This window comes from Mercenaria mercenaria, chromosome 7 (genome assembly GCF_021730395.1).
Source record: "Mercenaria mercenaria strain notata chromosome 7, MADL_Memer_1, whole genome shotgun sequence".
Classification (NCBI taxonomy): domain Eukaryota; kingdom Metazoa; phylum Mollusca; class Bivalvia; order Venerida; family Veneridae; genus Mercenaria; species Mercenaria mercenaria.
This window is the reverse complement of record NC_069367.1, coordinates 40,525,544-40,542,696: the sequence shown is the minus strand read 5'-3', so window position 1 is coordinate 40,542,696 and position 17,153 is coordinate 40,525,544. Positions and strand designations below refer to the sequence as shown.

Genomic DNA, 17,153 nt, shown 5'->3' with positions numbered 1-17,153 from the left:
CCTTTAGGGCATCAGTAAGTTGATTTCTAACATCACTGACATGTTTAAAACATAAAAAGTGCAGTTATAAAGTTGAAAAAAAAAATTCTCCAAGGCCATAAAAACATTAAGGGTCGGGCCAAAAATTTAGGGTAGGTCGGGATACTGGAAACGAACACTTTTTTACGCCTTAGTAGTCAGATCGAGTAAGTACAATTCGTAGAATTTTCTGGCATTGAACATTTTCATGCCCCAGTGCTATGTCCATAGCAAACTATCTTTTAAAAAGCATTTCAAAACACATTTAAAGGCAGCTGAGTGTTATGACTATGTTATTCGCAAAGCGGAAAGTACGGTTGTATCACGTGTAGTTTTATGCAGACGGGATTTATTGATGAATTCCGCGGGAAACGCTGTCAAAACAAGTCTGTTGTCAACAAAAATAAAAGCTGAAGAGTATGGCTGCATGAGTAATTTGATAGTGTCCAATGATTTGAGGTAGTTATTATATTTACTGTAAAGCATGATAAACTACAATGGCCTTTAAACAATTGAGTTTTCAATATGAAATCGCCATGCAAGTTATTAACATGTTTTCGCGACATCCAGATTCTCGAATCCTCGTGTGTTCTCGATATGCATGTGGGAATAACGTCATTAATTCGGTGTAAAAAATGTGGTTCAGTGGTTCGTGTAGAACAGGTTCTTCAAACACTTTTTAATACTTTCTGTATGAAATGAGTCTGTTTTCAAGTCCAAATCATGTAAATTATACATCACAGGAGTTTAGCTGAATGGTTTCGACGATCAATGAAAATCTCTGAAAACTGCAGAAAATGCTTGATTACTCATGTAAAGTGTATCAGATTCGAAGACCGTCAAGTGAGGTAGGTTCATTTTGGTGTTCTTATTGAGCACATTCGCTATAGATTAATGCGATGACCCTGCGTCCGTTCTTATTTTCAGGTCAACCTGGATTTTGATGTTTCATGCCTGGTGTTTATTCTATATATGTACTGGTTTGGAACCAGTATCCGGACAGGACCAGTTTCCGGACACATTTAATAACCGCTTTAATTGGGCGTTTTAAACGCAGTTGTTTATTTTGAACATTTGGATGTTAATGTTCTTCATGTCTACAACAAACCACTGTTTCAAAAGGCTGCATAATGTTAGGTTTTATGATGATACCTCACCTGTGTTAACAAAACAACTTTTGGTCTTAATGGGGCATGAAGATAGCATTGCGCATGCGCAGTAGTTTTACTTGTCAAGGTATCAAATGGGGAAGAAATAATTAAACTGCCTATTGATGTTCTGCTGATAAAATGTGTAAGTTTTAATTTCATGGTAATAGTTACATAAAATGCAGGGCTGTCAATTTTTGCACTAATTTTATCATATATCTATATGAATTATCAAGAATTCGTGTTAGACGAAATTCGAGTTTTTGAGAGTTAGCCTTTCTTTGCCTTCGAAGCTGTTTTTGAAAGTCAGGTTATCCTTTATGTGCATTGTTGAAGAGATTAATGATGAAGAAATGTGTAAAAATAGTTCAATTACTTATTTCGATAACAAAATAACAGCAAACCATCGTAAAAATATTTGTCCGGCTACTGGTTTACCTTATGGGGAAATAACTTCTTTTTGTGATCCAATCTGAGGCCCTATGGAACCCATATTTTATGTCACAACGTGATGCTTCTTATAATATCAGATGCCAAAGGAGCTGAAGTTTGTGCAGTGTGGGCTTCATTTATGTCAAATATTTTTTGAGAAAATATGAAAATTTGTCCAGCTACTGGTTCCCAGCCAGTAGGGGGTATTTTTTTAAAGATAGACATCTGAAGTCTTTTTGATAGAATTTCAGGCTTCTGTGATTATATTCCAACAAGGGGATTAGTTTTGCAGATGAAAACTCAAAGTAGATATGGGTTTATATAAATGTATATAGATTTCGCTAAGGGTAGACAAGATCAAATATCAATTGTTTTCTAGAGTGGCAGACAACAGCTGACTGGCATTTCACTAGGAACAAGGCAACCTCCTATTTACTTTGTTTTGGCAATTTTTGATAGAACTTTCTTGGAAAGCAGAGTATATGAAGAATTTATGTTCTATACACTTAAATATTTAAGAGTTTTGAAAGTCAAATTGCATTTTTTATATGAAACAGAGATTTGTTTAAGTGACCTTTAACCTGCACTGTCAAGTAATTATGGAAGTGAACTGTATTTTTGCATGCATTTTATTTCACAGAACTGAACATGCAGATAATGTAAACATTAGGTGGGCTCAATTGTTTATGCTGATTTGACCAGGGACGCCAATTGCACTAATTTCATTTGAGTTATAAGGTTGCACATGTATGGTATGGTCACTTGCATATAGTCTCATCTCTGACAACTGCGTCAGGGAGTCGACTCTTTGGCTCAGTGGTTAGAGCATTGGACTTCCAACCGTGCGACCCGTATTCGAATCACCCCAGAGGCATTTGGGATTTTTCATTATACAGTTTCCTCCTCTTTCATTTCTGTTGCGCTTTGAAATGTGTAAGATGGGGGCTTGTCCAGGATTGGACTTTATCTAGTGCCTATATATATATAGCACTTTCTATGCCAAAATGGCATTCACATCATGTGTTAGAGCCAAGTGTTGGTTAAGATTTTTATTAAGTCCACTTTTGCTAACAAATTGTAAGAGTTACAGCATTGAAACTTTTCACTCTTGTTTTTATCATCATTAGATGAGTATGTAGGTAAAGAACCATTACTCTCTCTTGCATTTTTTCAAAATTATATCCCTTTTTGAACTTAACATGGTATTTTTGTTTAGGGCCACTTTTATTGAAAACTTAGATATTAGAGCAACAACTTTGAAACTTTGCAAATGTGCTCATCATTATTAGAGGAGTAACATGAATCATAGCTCTCACGTGCATTTTGTCATAATTTGACCAGTTTTCTACTTATGAAATAAGTAATTCTTGGTTTTTCTTCAAAGACCAAGAATATGTACTGAGCACAACCTAAATCACCAAGTCCGGGGTCAAGGTCACATTTGGAGGTTAAAGTAGAGAAAGATTGGCTTGGTATCTTCTTAACCACAGGGAAGATATTCATAAAACTAGCATTGATTATTAAAGTTGGCTTTATGACATGCAGAGTGCACAACCAAGGCCACTTTATCCAAGGTTAAGGTCACATTTTAAGGTCAGGGGGCAGATAGCTTAGCTTAGATGACTTGGAAGATTTTCATACATTTGTTTATCTACCCAAAATGATCTGCAGAGCATGCACAATCCATTAGGTCAAATGTCAAGGTATCACTTTTAGGTCAAAGGTCAGATAGCTTTACTTTGTGTCTGCTCAATATCTTTTAAAACACTGGGAAGCTTTTAATAAACAAGCGTAAGTTGTTAAACTGATCAAGACAACTTGTAGAGCACATAACCAAGAGTCACTAGGTCCGTGATCAACATTGCACTTGAAGGTCAAAGGGTCAAAGGTCATATAGCATAACTTTTTGTCCTTTCCATATAATTATTGTCCAAACCACTGGATAGATTTTCATTAAACTGGCATTGATTGTCTGCCTCATCTTCATGAACACATTTAGTCCATGTTCAAGGTCACACTCAGATGTCAGAATTCATTAAATTTGTGACCATTCCACAAGAATGAATTTCATAAATACGCTTCAGTTGTTGAGACCTCATCCAGATATAAGAAAAGTGCACAACACAATGCATTATATTCAAGGTTAAGGTCACAGTTATCAAAGATCAAATAGTCTACTTAACTTCGTAACCATTGGAAGGAATTTTAAAAAATTAGCAACAGTTGTTTGCCCTATCAAGGTGACATGCAGTGTGCACATCCAAGGTCTTTTAAATCCAATAGCAAGGCCACACTTGATGGTCAAAGGTCATGATCACAAATTTTTACTTTCCTTATATCAACAGGGATCGAATTTGACTTTTTTTCCCACTAGCAAATTTTTGCTAGTGCCATTTTTTTTATCCCCCCGCCAAAGGCGAAGGGGATATTAGAAATGCTCTCCGTGCGTGCGTGCGTGCGTGCGTCCGTCTGTCTGCAATGATCTTTGTCCGGAGCATAACTCCAAAAGTACTGGAGGGATTTTCTTCAAACTTCATACACTGATAGAACACATTGGGAGGAAGTGCATGTGCAAGAACAATAACTCTACCTTGCCTTTTTTTTGAGTTATTCCCCTTTATCATATTTTCTTAAAAAAAATTGTCCGGAGCATAACTCCAAAAGTATTGGAGGGATTTTCTTCAAACTTTATACATTGATAGAACACATTGGGGGGAAGTGCAGTGTGCAAGAACAATAACTCTATCTTGCCTATTTTTTGAGTTATTCCCCTTTATCATATTTTCTTAAAAAATTTTGTCCGGAGCATAACTCCAAAAGTATTGGAGGGATTTTCTTCAAACTTCATACACTGATAGAACACATTGGGAGGAAGTGCAGTGTGCAAGAACAATAACTCTACCTTGCCCATTTTTTGAGTTATTCCCCTTTATCATATTTTCTTAAAAAAATTTGTCCAGAGCATAACTCCAAAAGTACTGGAGGGATTTTCTTCAAACTTCATACACTGATAGAACACATTGCGAGAAAGTGCAGTGTGCAAGAACAGTAACTCTACCTTGCCTATTTTTTAGAGTTATTCCCCTTTATCATATTTTCTTAAAAAAATTTATCCAGAGCATATCTTTTTCATGCATGGAGGGATTTTGATATATCTTGGCACAAATGTTCACCACCACGAGGTGAAGTGTCATGCGCAAGAACCAGGTCCCTGGTTCTAAGGTCAAGGTCACACTTAGAGGTCAAAGGATACAAGAATGAAAACCTTGTCTGGAGCACTTCTTCTTCATGCATAGAAGGATTTTGATATAACTTGGCACAAATGTTCACCACCATGAGACAGTGTCATGCGCAAGATCCAGATCGCTAGGTCTAAGGTCAAGGTCACACTTAGAGGCCAAAGGTCAGATACAAGAATGACTTTGTCTGAAGCATTTCTTTTTCATGCATGGAGGGATTTTGATGTAACTTGGCACAATTATACATCAGCATGAGACGAAGTGTCATGCGCAGTTCCCTTCTTTAGAATTACTTCCCTTTGTTGTTACTTTAAATAGCTTTTATTGTAACTTTTTCATTACTAGTCGTAGGGAAAAATCGAGACCACTTTTCTGTAGTACAACATGCATGCTACATCCAATTTTGAGGTGTATTTGGACCAATCTTTACTTAGTAAAGACTTTTGTGTGGACTTACAATTTTTTTTTTTTTATTTTTTTTTTATAAAGATTAACTTCCCTTAGTTGTTACTATAAATATCTTATGTTGTAACATTTTTATAATTGACCATAGGGAAAAAACAAGACCACTTTTCTGTGGTACAACATGGATGTTACTTTCCAATTTTAGGTGTATTTTAAGATAACTCTACCTGGTAAGGAGTTTTTTGTGGACTTAGAAAAACAAAAAGACTTACAATGATTACTAAACAACTACAAAACTAAAATTCCATTAATTTAGCAAATACAGCTGCTAGAAAAAAGAAATTTGCTGTGACTGGCATATATTGTGACATTCTGGCACTCTTGTTCCCAGTTAGCTTTCCATTCCTTCTTTTTACAGTAGCCATATAGAAAAACATCATAGCTATACTGTTCATGAAAATTAATAAAATTTAGCAGTAAGCCACCTCACCACTGAATAATTCTTTCTTCCACATCTTTAAAATCCCTGATGTGGACCACAACTAAACGGTTCTTCAAAGCTTTTCTCAAAATGAATACTTTCAGACACTATAACTTGCCAGGAACTTTAGCCTTCAATTATAATATGCCTGGCGGGGGGATTGGCCATGTCTAACATGGCTCTTGTTCAACTAGCAAATGATGGGTTCTACTAGCAATTATTTAAAAGCTGTTTACGTGCTAAATATAAAAGTTCACGGTCCGGACAGGCCGGGGACTTTTGGTTTTGAAAGTACAATACAAATCAAAATACTCAATGATTCTTTGGACTTTTGGCTGGACATTGAAGTTTTTCTCAGGTCACTTCTAGTGTTGCTAGCATTTTTGGTGTTTTTGGGCCTTTTTGCACCAAGAAACATGTTATTTTCCTCTCCATTTCCGCAGAACTTTGCAAATTTCAGACCAAAATGAAAACAAATATTGCCTAGACGCTAACTTAGATATCCGATAATTACTTTTGTATAAAGCGACAAGCGTCTACAGGCAGTCACATGATTATCGGTAAATTAACTGCCCCAAAAGAGTTTTTAAAGAGAAAAGGACAGTTTGAGTGAATTCCCCGATTTTTTAACGTGATTGCGAAAATATTCAAGAGCCATGATTTTCTACTTGCATTTTTTTTCTTACTCAAATTTCGCGAGTTAGCGACCGCTAAATTTGATCCCTGAATCAAAGCATTGTCTGGAGGTTATAATCACCTATAGTGATAGCTCTTGTTCCATCTTATTTCCTCTAGTGTTTAGTTTCAGTTTTGTTGCAGTACAGTTTGTTTTATTCTCTCTCTTGTTTACAGGTTTATAAGATATATCTGACAATACATCACTGGATTTGTCATGGGGAACATCCTAGGAAAGGTCTTACCAGTATCATACTACTCACATAGGGGAGATAACTATAGACACAAGTCAGAAGAAACAAGTTCAGCACAACATGGCCATGTAGACAGTAAAGCAATAAACGATGCTACACAAGAAAGTTCAAATCATACATTCAGGGGAGGTAATGAAGGTACTTCAGTGGATGAAGTTGTTCTTCCTGTATCCGATATACATGTTATTCTAGAGATCCTTGAAACTGTTAGGCAAGGAAAGCTTCAAGATGTGTGTCACAGAGTGAAGTCGCTGGATCAAACAGAAGGTACATTATTATATTGAACTTAAAATGGTCTGTGTAAAGTGGTTGAACAAAATTTGTATTATAGTTGTTTGACCTTTGGGCCACCCTTTTCAGACCGTTTATTTCCACAGCAATGGCTAGTGACTTTAATTATGGGTTTGTAGATGAGTTTTGAAGTTTTTCTTTCTGATTGAATGTAGAATTCACTCCGCAAAAAAGTAGAGAGAAAGCAAAAACACAGATGCAATTGAAATCATGTGTATGTCAGTATTTTTTATCAGCAGTTGTCTTTGCTATTATTTTAGTATTAGGGACAGTAGTGTGTGCAATGCCTTATTTCACAGCTTAATACAATGAACTGAAAGTCATGTAATGCAATGGCAAAAAGAAATGAATGTTACTGAGCTTAAGCAAGTCACCAGCATACATAAGAAGTAGGGATGGGGGATTTTAATAATTTTTCCTATACTTGAATAGACAAATATTTTACAATAGAATGATCCAGTGTAAGTGCAAATAAATTGGCTAGTGAAATTGTTAATATTTTTACTAATATAACAACATTTAGAATTCAAATCATAATGATAAAAATCTGCCTTAATGAATGTACATTATTTTATGTCTTGAAAAAAAGTACTGGTTTCACAATCAGGATATTGGGTATTAATTTACCTTGATACTCTTACTTAATATTCTGGAAACAGCTGGCTACATGTCAAATGAGCCATGCCATGGGAAAACCAACATAGTGGGTGTGCGACCAGCATGGATCCAGACCAGCCTGCGCATCCACCCAGTCTGGTCAGGATCCATGCTGTTCGCTTTTAAAGCCTATTGGAATTAGAGAAACTGTTAGCGAACAGCATGGATCCTGACCAGACTGCGCGGATGCGCAGGCTGGTCTGGATCCATGCTGGTCGCATACCCACTATGCTGGTTTTCCCATGGCACGGCTCAAATATAAGATTAAAGAAATGGTGGAGCTCCATCGATCAATATCTGGGACTGTATTATAAAGTCTATATCTGAGGAATTTGTTGTTGTTGTAGCAGCTGTTGCATGTATTGAAAGTGACAAAGTTATAGATCTATACTGCTACACAAATGTGTTTCACAGGATGATTTAATTGTCCATATATCATAAATTGTTATATTTTGTTTTTATTAGCTGATTTTAAAAAAGGATGATGCATAGCCTGTCCAAAAGTAGTTCAGCAAGGCCGCTTGTACAGCTTATTTGACATTCTGGGCTGTTTCACTCACAGTACAGCTTAGTTGACATTCTGGACTGTTTGTACAGCTTAGTTGACATTCTAATAGACAGCTATATACAAGTAATGCAGATTATAGACTAAGATAGGTGTACCGGTTATGGGGCAGGACTAGCCTATAACATAACTGCATGATTGTGCACAAATGTCGTTTAGGGGGAAAAATGTCTATTCCATCTAACCTATAAAAAAATTGTTCCTTTTTCCAGTTCTGTCCCAATTGCATTTGTGCTACTCGGGTCTCAGTTTTCATGATAATAATAATGCAGGATTATATGATAATAATAATAATAGTCTTGTTTCAATGAAGACAGCCAAAAATTAAACATTTCACCTTTACTTGTTCAAAAGACAATGGATTTGCCGTAAGCCTTTAAAGGTAGAAGCACTTACTCATCATGCATATTAATTGTGACACAAGGTTTTGAAAGTCTTGTTTTCATTGGCTAGTGATTCCTTTGTCTCACAATGCTTACCTGTAGTCACTGAAATGACCCCTTTTGTTATCAGTAGGTCAAAGGTCAAGGACACAATGGCATTGAGACAGAAAATGGTTTCCGCTCAATATCTTACTAACCCTTTGGCCTAATGCCTTATATAATCAAACTTCATGTGATCAGCTGTTGAACTCTGGTGATTTTTGGATCGGTAAATCCAGGGTCAAGGTCACATTGACTTTGACACTGAAGACAGTTTCAGCTCATTTGCTAAAGAACACTTTGGCCCACAGTCCACAAACTTCATATAGGATGATTTGCTGTGGTCAGTAGATGAGCCTTTACTGTGTTGGGGTTAGTAGGTCAAAGGGCAAGGTCATAATGATCTAGGGACTAAAAATGGGACAGGTCATCATGGGGAGGGGGGTGGGGGAGAGGCTTACATGTTTTACAAGTAGCTCATGATTAAAAAGGTTTTCATTTGCTGACCACCCGACAATTTAAGAGCCCTTATCAGATAATACTAGTACAATGATACTTGCATAAGTAACTGGCAAAAAAAATCAAAATAAACTAAACGAATATGACAATTTCAGAATTTTTCTATACAGTAAGAAAGGCTTAAAAACTTTTTATATGAACTGTAGTACATCTTGTAGTATCAGATTGTTATATATTTTCCTACAAGGAGCTTCAGGCTGACTTGTAATTCTGCTGCGAATCATGACTCACTTTCTCAGCTTACAAATTCTTGTTGAAAAATTGATAGATGAAAGGAGATAGTGTTTTTCAATATTTTTGGAATTTAACTTTTGTTGTTTACATCTCAAACATGTTCAAGTATGTTTGGCCAAGTAAGTAAAAAATTTATGCATTTGTAGATCCTCTGTGTGCAAAATCCTGAAGGTGAGCTATTGTATCTGTCATCTGCCATCAACAAGTTTCTTGTTTACACTCTAGAGGCCCCAAAAAAGTTGTGTCCCATGTATCTCAAATTGTTCTTGACTTAGAGTCATAAAACATTATAGGATTGTTATGTAGCATTTGATGGTGCATTTTTGGATTTCACTCAGCTAGACCAGAGTTATGGCCCTTCACGTAGAGTCATGAAAGCATGTACAGTAACAAGAGTGGGTGTCGGGGGAGGGGAGGCACAATCATGTAGTTCAAGTTATGCCCATTCTTTATATTTTGAACCATTGTTTACTCAACTTTTTCCACAGTTTCCATCAAATTGAAATGAAACTTGGTATACATCATCAACATGAAGTGGACATGCGCATGCTTTTGGGACTTTCATGTGCAATTATTTTTTTCTGAAGTTATGTCTCTGTTTAGGACAATATTTATTATTCTTTTAATCATTTTCAGGGTACTTGTGTCATACAATGTTGATATCATTCTTGTTAAAGGCTAACATGCTTGGTGAATGGTAGGACTATATCAATTAGATGAAATTAATATGGTCTTCATTATAAGTACTGTGTGCAATTTATTAGCAGGACATATAAAGCTCTTCAATTTTTAGAAAAGTGTTTTGTCCCAAACCTTGCTGTTTGACCTTATGATCCCAGTATGAAACTACAAAAAAAGATTTACAACACTTTGAAAGTTGATAAAGAAATTGTTTTCATAGCTTGGCATTAGCTTGAGACCTCTTGAATGTGACAAATCAGTATTGTTCAAGTGTAAAAGTGAATTTTAGATAATGACAACATAAGTGGTCATAAACATTTCACAGAAGACCTGACATATTGTATAATTTTGGTAATTCAGCTTTTACTGTTTGGTATAGCTGGTAAATTAGGTCAAGTGTTAAGTATACTAACAAAATAGCAAAAAGTATAAGGTAAATCCATTGCATATAATTAGAAAATACTTAAACAGTAATGTATCCATAATTTCTGGGAAAGTTAACAATGCTAGGGGTATATATTACTGAAAAAGTGTTGAAAATGATGTAACATGAAATTGGCTTTGATGTTGCAGGTTACTGGAGAGGGACAGGAGTGTATAAGAAAGTTCCTCTTGAAGAGAACAAATCAGACATAGATGCTAACACACAGGATGCAAATTCTGAAAAAGATGCTGATGGTGATGTCAAAGAAGAATTAGTTTCTAACGAGGCATCTTTGAAAGATGATAACAAAGGCAAAGAGCTTGACCACATTGGTGACAAGCTAAGTGAACTAAGTGATCAAGAGACTGATGTGTTACAAGCTCTTAGAAATACTGGAGAAAATGTCACAGAAGGAGTTGAATCTTTCAAAAGTGCAACAAAAGATCGCCTTAAAAAAGTGACATGGGAAATGACCGATGCTGAAAACACTATTAATGAAGACAAAGCCGAGAGGTTGCATAGTTTATCTTTAAAAAGTGATGATGACAGACCAAATAATTTAGATCTGAATTTAAATGAAAAAATTCCAGAAATTAAGAAATTCTTGCCAGGTGATAGTAGTAGTGAAGATGAGTCACCATTAGCAACAGAAGCAACAAACTCTGGAAAAGCTGGTGCATCATGGGATATTGATATTACCGCTGGTACATCTGGGTCCAGTAAACCTAGCAAAAGGTTGCAGGCTTTGAAGCGAGCTAGAACACAAGGCTGTGGGGAGAGATACGTTCCTCCAAAGGTTATGGTTTCAGCAAATCAGATTGCACAAAGAAAAGTTCTTGATTTGAAAAGATGGTAAGTTTGGCAAATTCTGTAAAATAAGAATTGTATGAGAATTTTGGTTACATATATTATTCTTTTTCAGAGGGGAGATGGTACTTAGCAGGGGTCAAATTTAGCAACATTTTCTACTAGCTAAAAGTAGCTAGTGCCCTTTTTAGCTCGACTATTCGAAGAATAGGGGAGCTATCCTACTCGCCCCGGCGTGAGCGTTAGCGTCACACAAATGTTAAAGTTTGCATACCATCCCAAATATTTTCAAAGTCCATTGAGATATTGCTTTGATATTTTGCATACTTGTTTACCATTATGACCCCAGTCTGTAAAAAGGAGGAGGCAACTCTATCAAGCATTTTGACTGAATTATGGCCCCTTTTCGACTTAGAATAAATGTTAAAGTTTGCGTACCACCCCAAATATTTTCAAAGTCCATTGAGATATTGCTTTCATATTTTGCATAATTGTTTACCATCATGACCCCAGTCTGGAAAAAGGAGGAGGCAACTCTATCAAGCATTTTGACTGAATTATGGCCCCTTTTCAACTTAGAATAAATGTTTAAGTTTGCGTACCACCCCAAATATTTTCAAAGTCCATTGAGATATTGCTTTCATATTTTGCATACTTGTTTACCATCATGACCCCAGTATGTAAAAAGGAGGAGGCAACTCTATCAAGCATTTTGACTGAATTATGGCCCCTTTTTGACTTAGAATATGCTTATTGTAATGTTGAAGTTTTACTCATAGCTTATATTATACTATCAAGCACTGAGAATAGTCGAGCGCGCTGTCCACTGACAGCTCTTGTTGTTCACTAGCTAAAATGAAAAGATACCGGCTAATGTTAAACAATAATATTTAATACTTTACTAATATTTTACTGTCCAAAACCTACTGATATCTCTGTTAACAGCCAGTCACAAAAAAATTCTATTACCTTAAAATAGCTAGTGCCATTTTCATCCACTTACAAGCTAAAGTCAAATCCTTCCATTTTAACTTGATGCAAGCTGCAATCATGCATTATATCAGAGTTCTGTTGAACAATCAAATATCATTTATAAACATAAATGATAACTTTCCTTTCATGCAGAAAAATGTATACCTTGCTGCAGTACAAACTTTATTCAAGCTTTGAAGACATTTGCTTGGTATATTATTGACTAGCTGAAATTAGCTAGTACATTCCAAGCCCACTAGGTATTCTCAAATTCCACTAGCATTTAGCTTGTATGCTTGTCTAAATTTGAACCCTGCTTAGAATTAATTAATTGCCTTTGTCCGTACCTTTCCTCTGTCCAACTGGATGTCCATCTGTCTGAATTTATGTTGTGTATATCTGAAAAAGTATATGACCCAGAGTCATCAAACATCATAGGATCAATTTTTATGCAGCATGTAAAGTTTTTTAAATGGGCTTTTGTTTTGGATCAGATTTATGGCCCTTGACTTTGTCAAGAATATGCATAAAGGACCTGTGTTTGATTTATAACTATCAAACCATATAGGAATATTATTCAGCATCAGAGGTTATGTTTTGGATTTCACTCAGCAAGTCCAGGGTTATGGCCCATGTCTTAGTCAGAAATATGCATTAAGGACCTAAAAGTTTTAAGTCAAAAATGTGCATTATAGACCTAAAAGTTTGTGCAGCAAATGACCTAAAGTCATGAAGCATTTATAAGAATGTGGTTCATTGTGAGAACCTGGGGCTCTGTTTGGGATGTGCCCTTCTCTCCTTCCCCACCTCCTATTAGATGCTCTCAATGTGTCCTTCCTCCTCCTCAAAGTTTACTTAATTTTCAATTAATAACAAGAAACATAATAATAATTATGAGCACACAGTGCAGACAGTAAGTAGGGGCACCAATGACAAATGGACACACATCCAGTATTTAGAACAAGCAAAATATGTAAAATATCAGAAACCAGTCTTGTTAAAAAATGTCAAAGTTTGTTCTTAACCTTTAACTGACGCTTTCATGGTTTCTAAAATTGGGGAAAAAATTGATGTTGAAGGGTTTATTTGCATTTGTTATTTTTAAGTACTGGGGTAATGGTCAGTTGGTTTTTCCCCGTGGAACAACTGACTGTTGTAAAAAAACAAGGCTGTTACCATGGTACCTCACCTTGAGTTTTTTGTTGAGTAATGTTTAGATTACTTGGATATATGATAAAGATGTCATTGATCTGATTTGAATACAGAAATTCCTGTTTCAGTGTTATTGGAAGCTTTATTTTGTACCTTAATTCAAGCATAAGCTCTCTTTATTTAAGGTATTGCATGAGTAGACCCCAGTACAAGACATCCTGTGGAATATCTTCTCTAGTGTCCTGCTGGAACTATTTGTTTAGTACACTGGGACACGGCAAGTAAGAACTTTAGTTCTTTTGATTTTTTCTTTTCTTTAAGTCAGTGTATGACTTTAGATTTTCAGATTATGTTGCTCACAGGGCAACTTGCTAATCAGCTTTAACGTTGACTTGCTTGTGCTGACTTAGCTTGCAGAGATTAGAACCATTTAATATATGTTTTAAAAAACTATTTTCAATTACTCATATTATGCTTAACTGCTAACCAGATACTGCAGAGTTGACCAGTTTCTTAATGTTTTTATATGTATCATGTGAAAACATGCTTACCTAAACTTAAAAGTTAAAAATGTTGCTACATAAATGTATTTTCCCTAGATATTCATATATTTTCTAGATGTTCAATGAACTGTTTTTCAGTTTACATCCAATCACCCAGGAGGAAGCTTTGACTACATTGACATTTAAACCACCATTCAGTGACATCAGATTTGGACCATTTACTGGGAATGCTACACTGATGAGGTATATGTTTTCAGATTTTCAGATTCTAGTTTTTCAAGAAAGAAGAAAAAACTAATTTTACAGTAAACGGTTGCAGCGAGTTGTCAGCAAAGTTTATGCCAAGAGAACAAACGCTGATTTCCCTTTGTCTGTACCAGCTGGTACAGTAAGGTGTGTAATTGAAAGTATGTGCATAAACACAATATTATACAGACTAAATTGATTACAGATTACTTGATTTCGTGATTTTTTTTGCCCCAAATGATCATTACAAATCTTAAGTTCTATATTTTGGCATTATTTTATTGAATATTGCCTTTCGAAAAATCAGACTTTTTTTTGCATTTGATTGATCAATATATTACAGATGGTTTCGACATTTGAATGACCATTATAAGGTGAGAGGTAGGTGCCTGTATGTGTACAAACCACATGGTAAAAATAAAACAGTAGGCGTGACAGCCGAGGATGCCCTAGCAACTGTAAAGAAGGGGCTGAATGATCCAAATACCACATACATCTACCACTGCCAGAACCATTATTTCTGTCCTATAGGGTTTGAAGATGTGCCTCAGTCTCCTACACAAGCTTATAGGTAAGTTTGAAATCACTTGATACATCTACATAAAGGCTATAGGGAATTTGATATTGCTTACTGTTTGAGCCACTTAAATTAATCTTTAACAAGAGATTTCCATGAATTGAGGCTTTATTTTGCAAGATAAACTTTACCTTGGGGATGAGGGACTAATTTTCTCTATATGGCTATATGGGATCCTTAGAAAATCTTCTTTGAAGCTGCTGGCCATTTAAAAATAATTACACACAAATGACACTCCGGCAGATTAAGTCTTGATGAATTTTTAAATAAAACCAGTTACTGGGCAGTGCTAGTTTTCTCTAAATTACTGTATGAAAACTCAGACCTCTGTGTCTTTTCACATTTAGTTTAGACCTGCTAAACATAGCACACTGGTTTACAAGTTTTCATAAAAATAACATAGTTACTTCAACATATTTCCAGCAAGTGCTTATATCAAATATGATGGATTGACATTTTATAATAATTTAGTATGGCCCTCTTTGTGGAAGAGGGTGCTTTGAAGAGGAGTACATTGTTTTGCTTGCTGTCTGTCTGTTAGTCAGTTGACACATCTGTCCGTTGGTAAACCTTTTGGTTTCTGATCAGGAACTAGAGAATGCATAAGCCTACAGCCACCAAACTTCATAGGATGATTGTCTGTGGTCAGTAATTGACCATTATTTTTCTGGGGTCATATAGGTCAAAGGTCAAGGTCAGTCATCAGACTTCTTAAGATGATTGCCTGCTGTCTAAATAGCCCCTATTGTTTTGTTGGTTAGTAGGTCAAATGTCAAGGTCAAAGTGACTCAAATTGAAAATGATGTTCACTTAATAACTAAAGAACTCTTTGGTTTACTGTCATCAGAATTAAAAAAATGACTGCTGTTTATCAGTATGTGACCCTTATGGTTTTTTTTTTCTGGTCTGTAGGTCAAAGTACATGTATAAGGTCACCTTGATAATTAGATTGAAAACAGTTAACAGCCAGTAACTGGGGAACACTTTTGCTTACATTGGTTAGTATATGATCCTTTTTGCTTAAGGATCAGTGGGTCAAGGTCAGGTCACAGTGTACAAAATCATATTCCTGTTACCTCTGATTGGGAGATGATGGACGATGAAATAGAGCCTAATGGGCCATTTAAGACATTTAAGGTGTTAATAGGCAATAAAGAAAAGATTATCTCATTTCAGTGGTCCAGCAGATAATGCTGATACCTGGATATTAATTGGAGATCCTAGTCGTAAACATCCCAGTGTTCATTGTAAAAGGTAAATTAATATAAATATTACATAAAAGATATATAATGCACAGTAAAATTTAACAACTACTTAGTCTTTAGCTTGCAGGCGGCAAGTGATTCTGCCTTTGCAACCAGTGCAGAAGAAAATCAACCTGCACATCATGCAGGCTGATCATGGTCTGCACAGCTTACTATTCAGTCAGTAATTTTTCAGAGAACACCCGTTCAAATAATAAATGGTAATGTCCAAATTGAATGATGGACCAGTCAATTTTAGAAATTTAGCAGGGTAATGGTTAAAGGGGCATGTCTCAAGATTTATGTCATTTGCTTAAAGGTGGTCAATCACATTTAAGCAAAATTTAGTGACATTTTTTACTTTTTGTATATTCTGTTAGAGATTTATTTAAGAAACAAAAATACCCATTACTTGGAGTTAGATCTCTGTTAGAAATGTATACTTTATTGATTTTCATAAAAATTTGTAGTTACTTCCCTTTAATATGAAAATATTTAAAATGCTTGGTATTTCTTTTTATTTCCATATAATTCTGAGTTTTACATCCGCATTGGATAGATATACCAAATATTTAACAATCTGAATCAAAAGGTGGGTTTTAAAATGCATGTAGCTTTTGAATTTCATTTTTTTCCATTCTATCTTGGTTGCGCAACCAAGATAGGCAAAGGGAGGTAATAATAATTTTTCAAACTTGCATTTCTAATGAATTCAATCTATATATGTAATTGGTAATGCAATTATTTTACGAATATAATACAATATATCAGTTAGTTATACATTTTCTTAGGTAAAGTATGTTTATCACATTTATACTTATGATAAAATAACTCGATCTTGGTTGGGCAACTGCAATAGGAAAACCAATTATTAAAAATATCACCAGTGAAAACCTAACTTGTATTAAGCGCTAACTGAACATAAATGAGTGTAAGTGATCAGATGTTAAAGTTTAAAACAAATCCGTTACTTAGCTAAAATCTGATTATCCACCTTTAAAACAGGAGTATTTTTCTTTGTTAGTATGTAAAACGAGAGTGGACTGGTTAGTAATGAAAGAAAAACTTTGGTTCTTTGAACTGTATATATTACATGTAAGGGCTGTACTATGTGTTTTAGTCTTGCAGTAAAAAGATAATGCTGCTTTTACCTTAACCTTTACCCTGCTAAATTTTTAACATGGACTGGTCTGTCATTCAATTTTGG

At 35.3% G+C, this 17,153-nt stretch overlaps 1 protein-coding gene across 3 annotated transcripts in view; it reads left to right on the top strand.

Moving 5' to 3' along the window:
- Positions 1-386: 386 nt before the first annotated feature.
- LOC123555914 (basic immunoglobulin-like variable motif-containing protein) overlaps positions 387-17,153 on the top strand; it is a 29,602-nt gene continuing 12,835 nt past the window's right edge. The window contains exons 1-7 of one of the 3 annotated variants that reach the window (XM_053548191.1): positions 387-477; positions 6,576-6,919; positions 10,595-11,297; positions 13,562-13,657; positions 14,018-14,122; positions 14,469-14,696; positions 15,879-15,956. In XM_053548191.1, the coding sequence (XP_053404166.1) occupies positions 6,616-6,919; positions 10,595-11,297; positions 13,562-13,657; positions 14,018-14,122; positions 14,469-14,696; positions 15,879-15,956 (1,514 nt within the window). In that variant the 5' untranslated portion in view covers positions 387-477; positions 6,576-6,615. Of the gene's footprint in view, positions 478-742; positions 867-6,575; positions 6,920-9,274; positions 9,460-10,594; positions 11,298-13,561; positions 13,658-14,017; positions 14,123-14,468; positions 14,697-15,878; positions 15,957-17,153 lie in introns of those variants that run through there. The other 2 variants (XM_053548192.1, XM_053548193.1) reach the window with 2 other exon arrangements.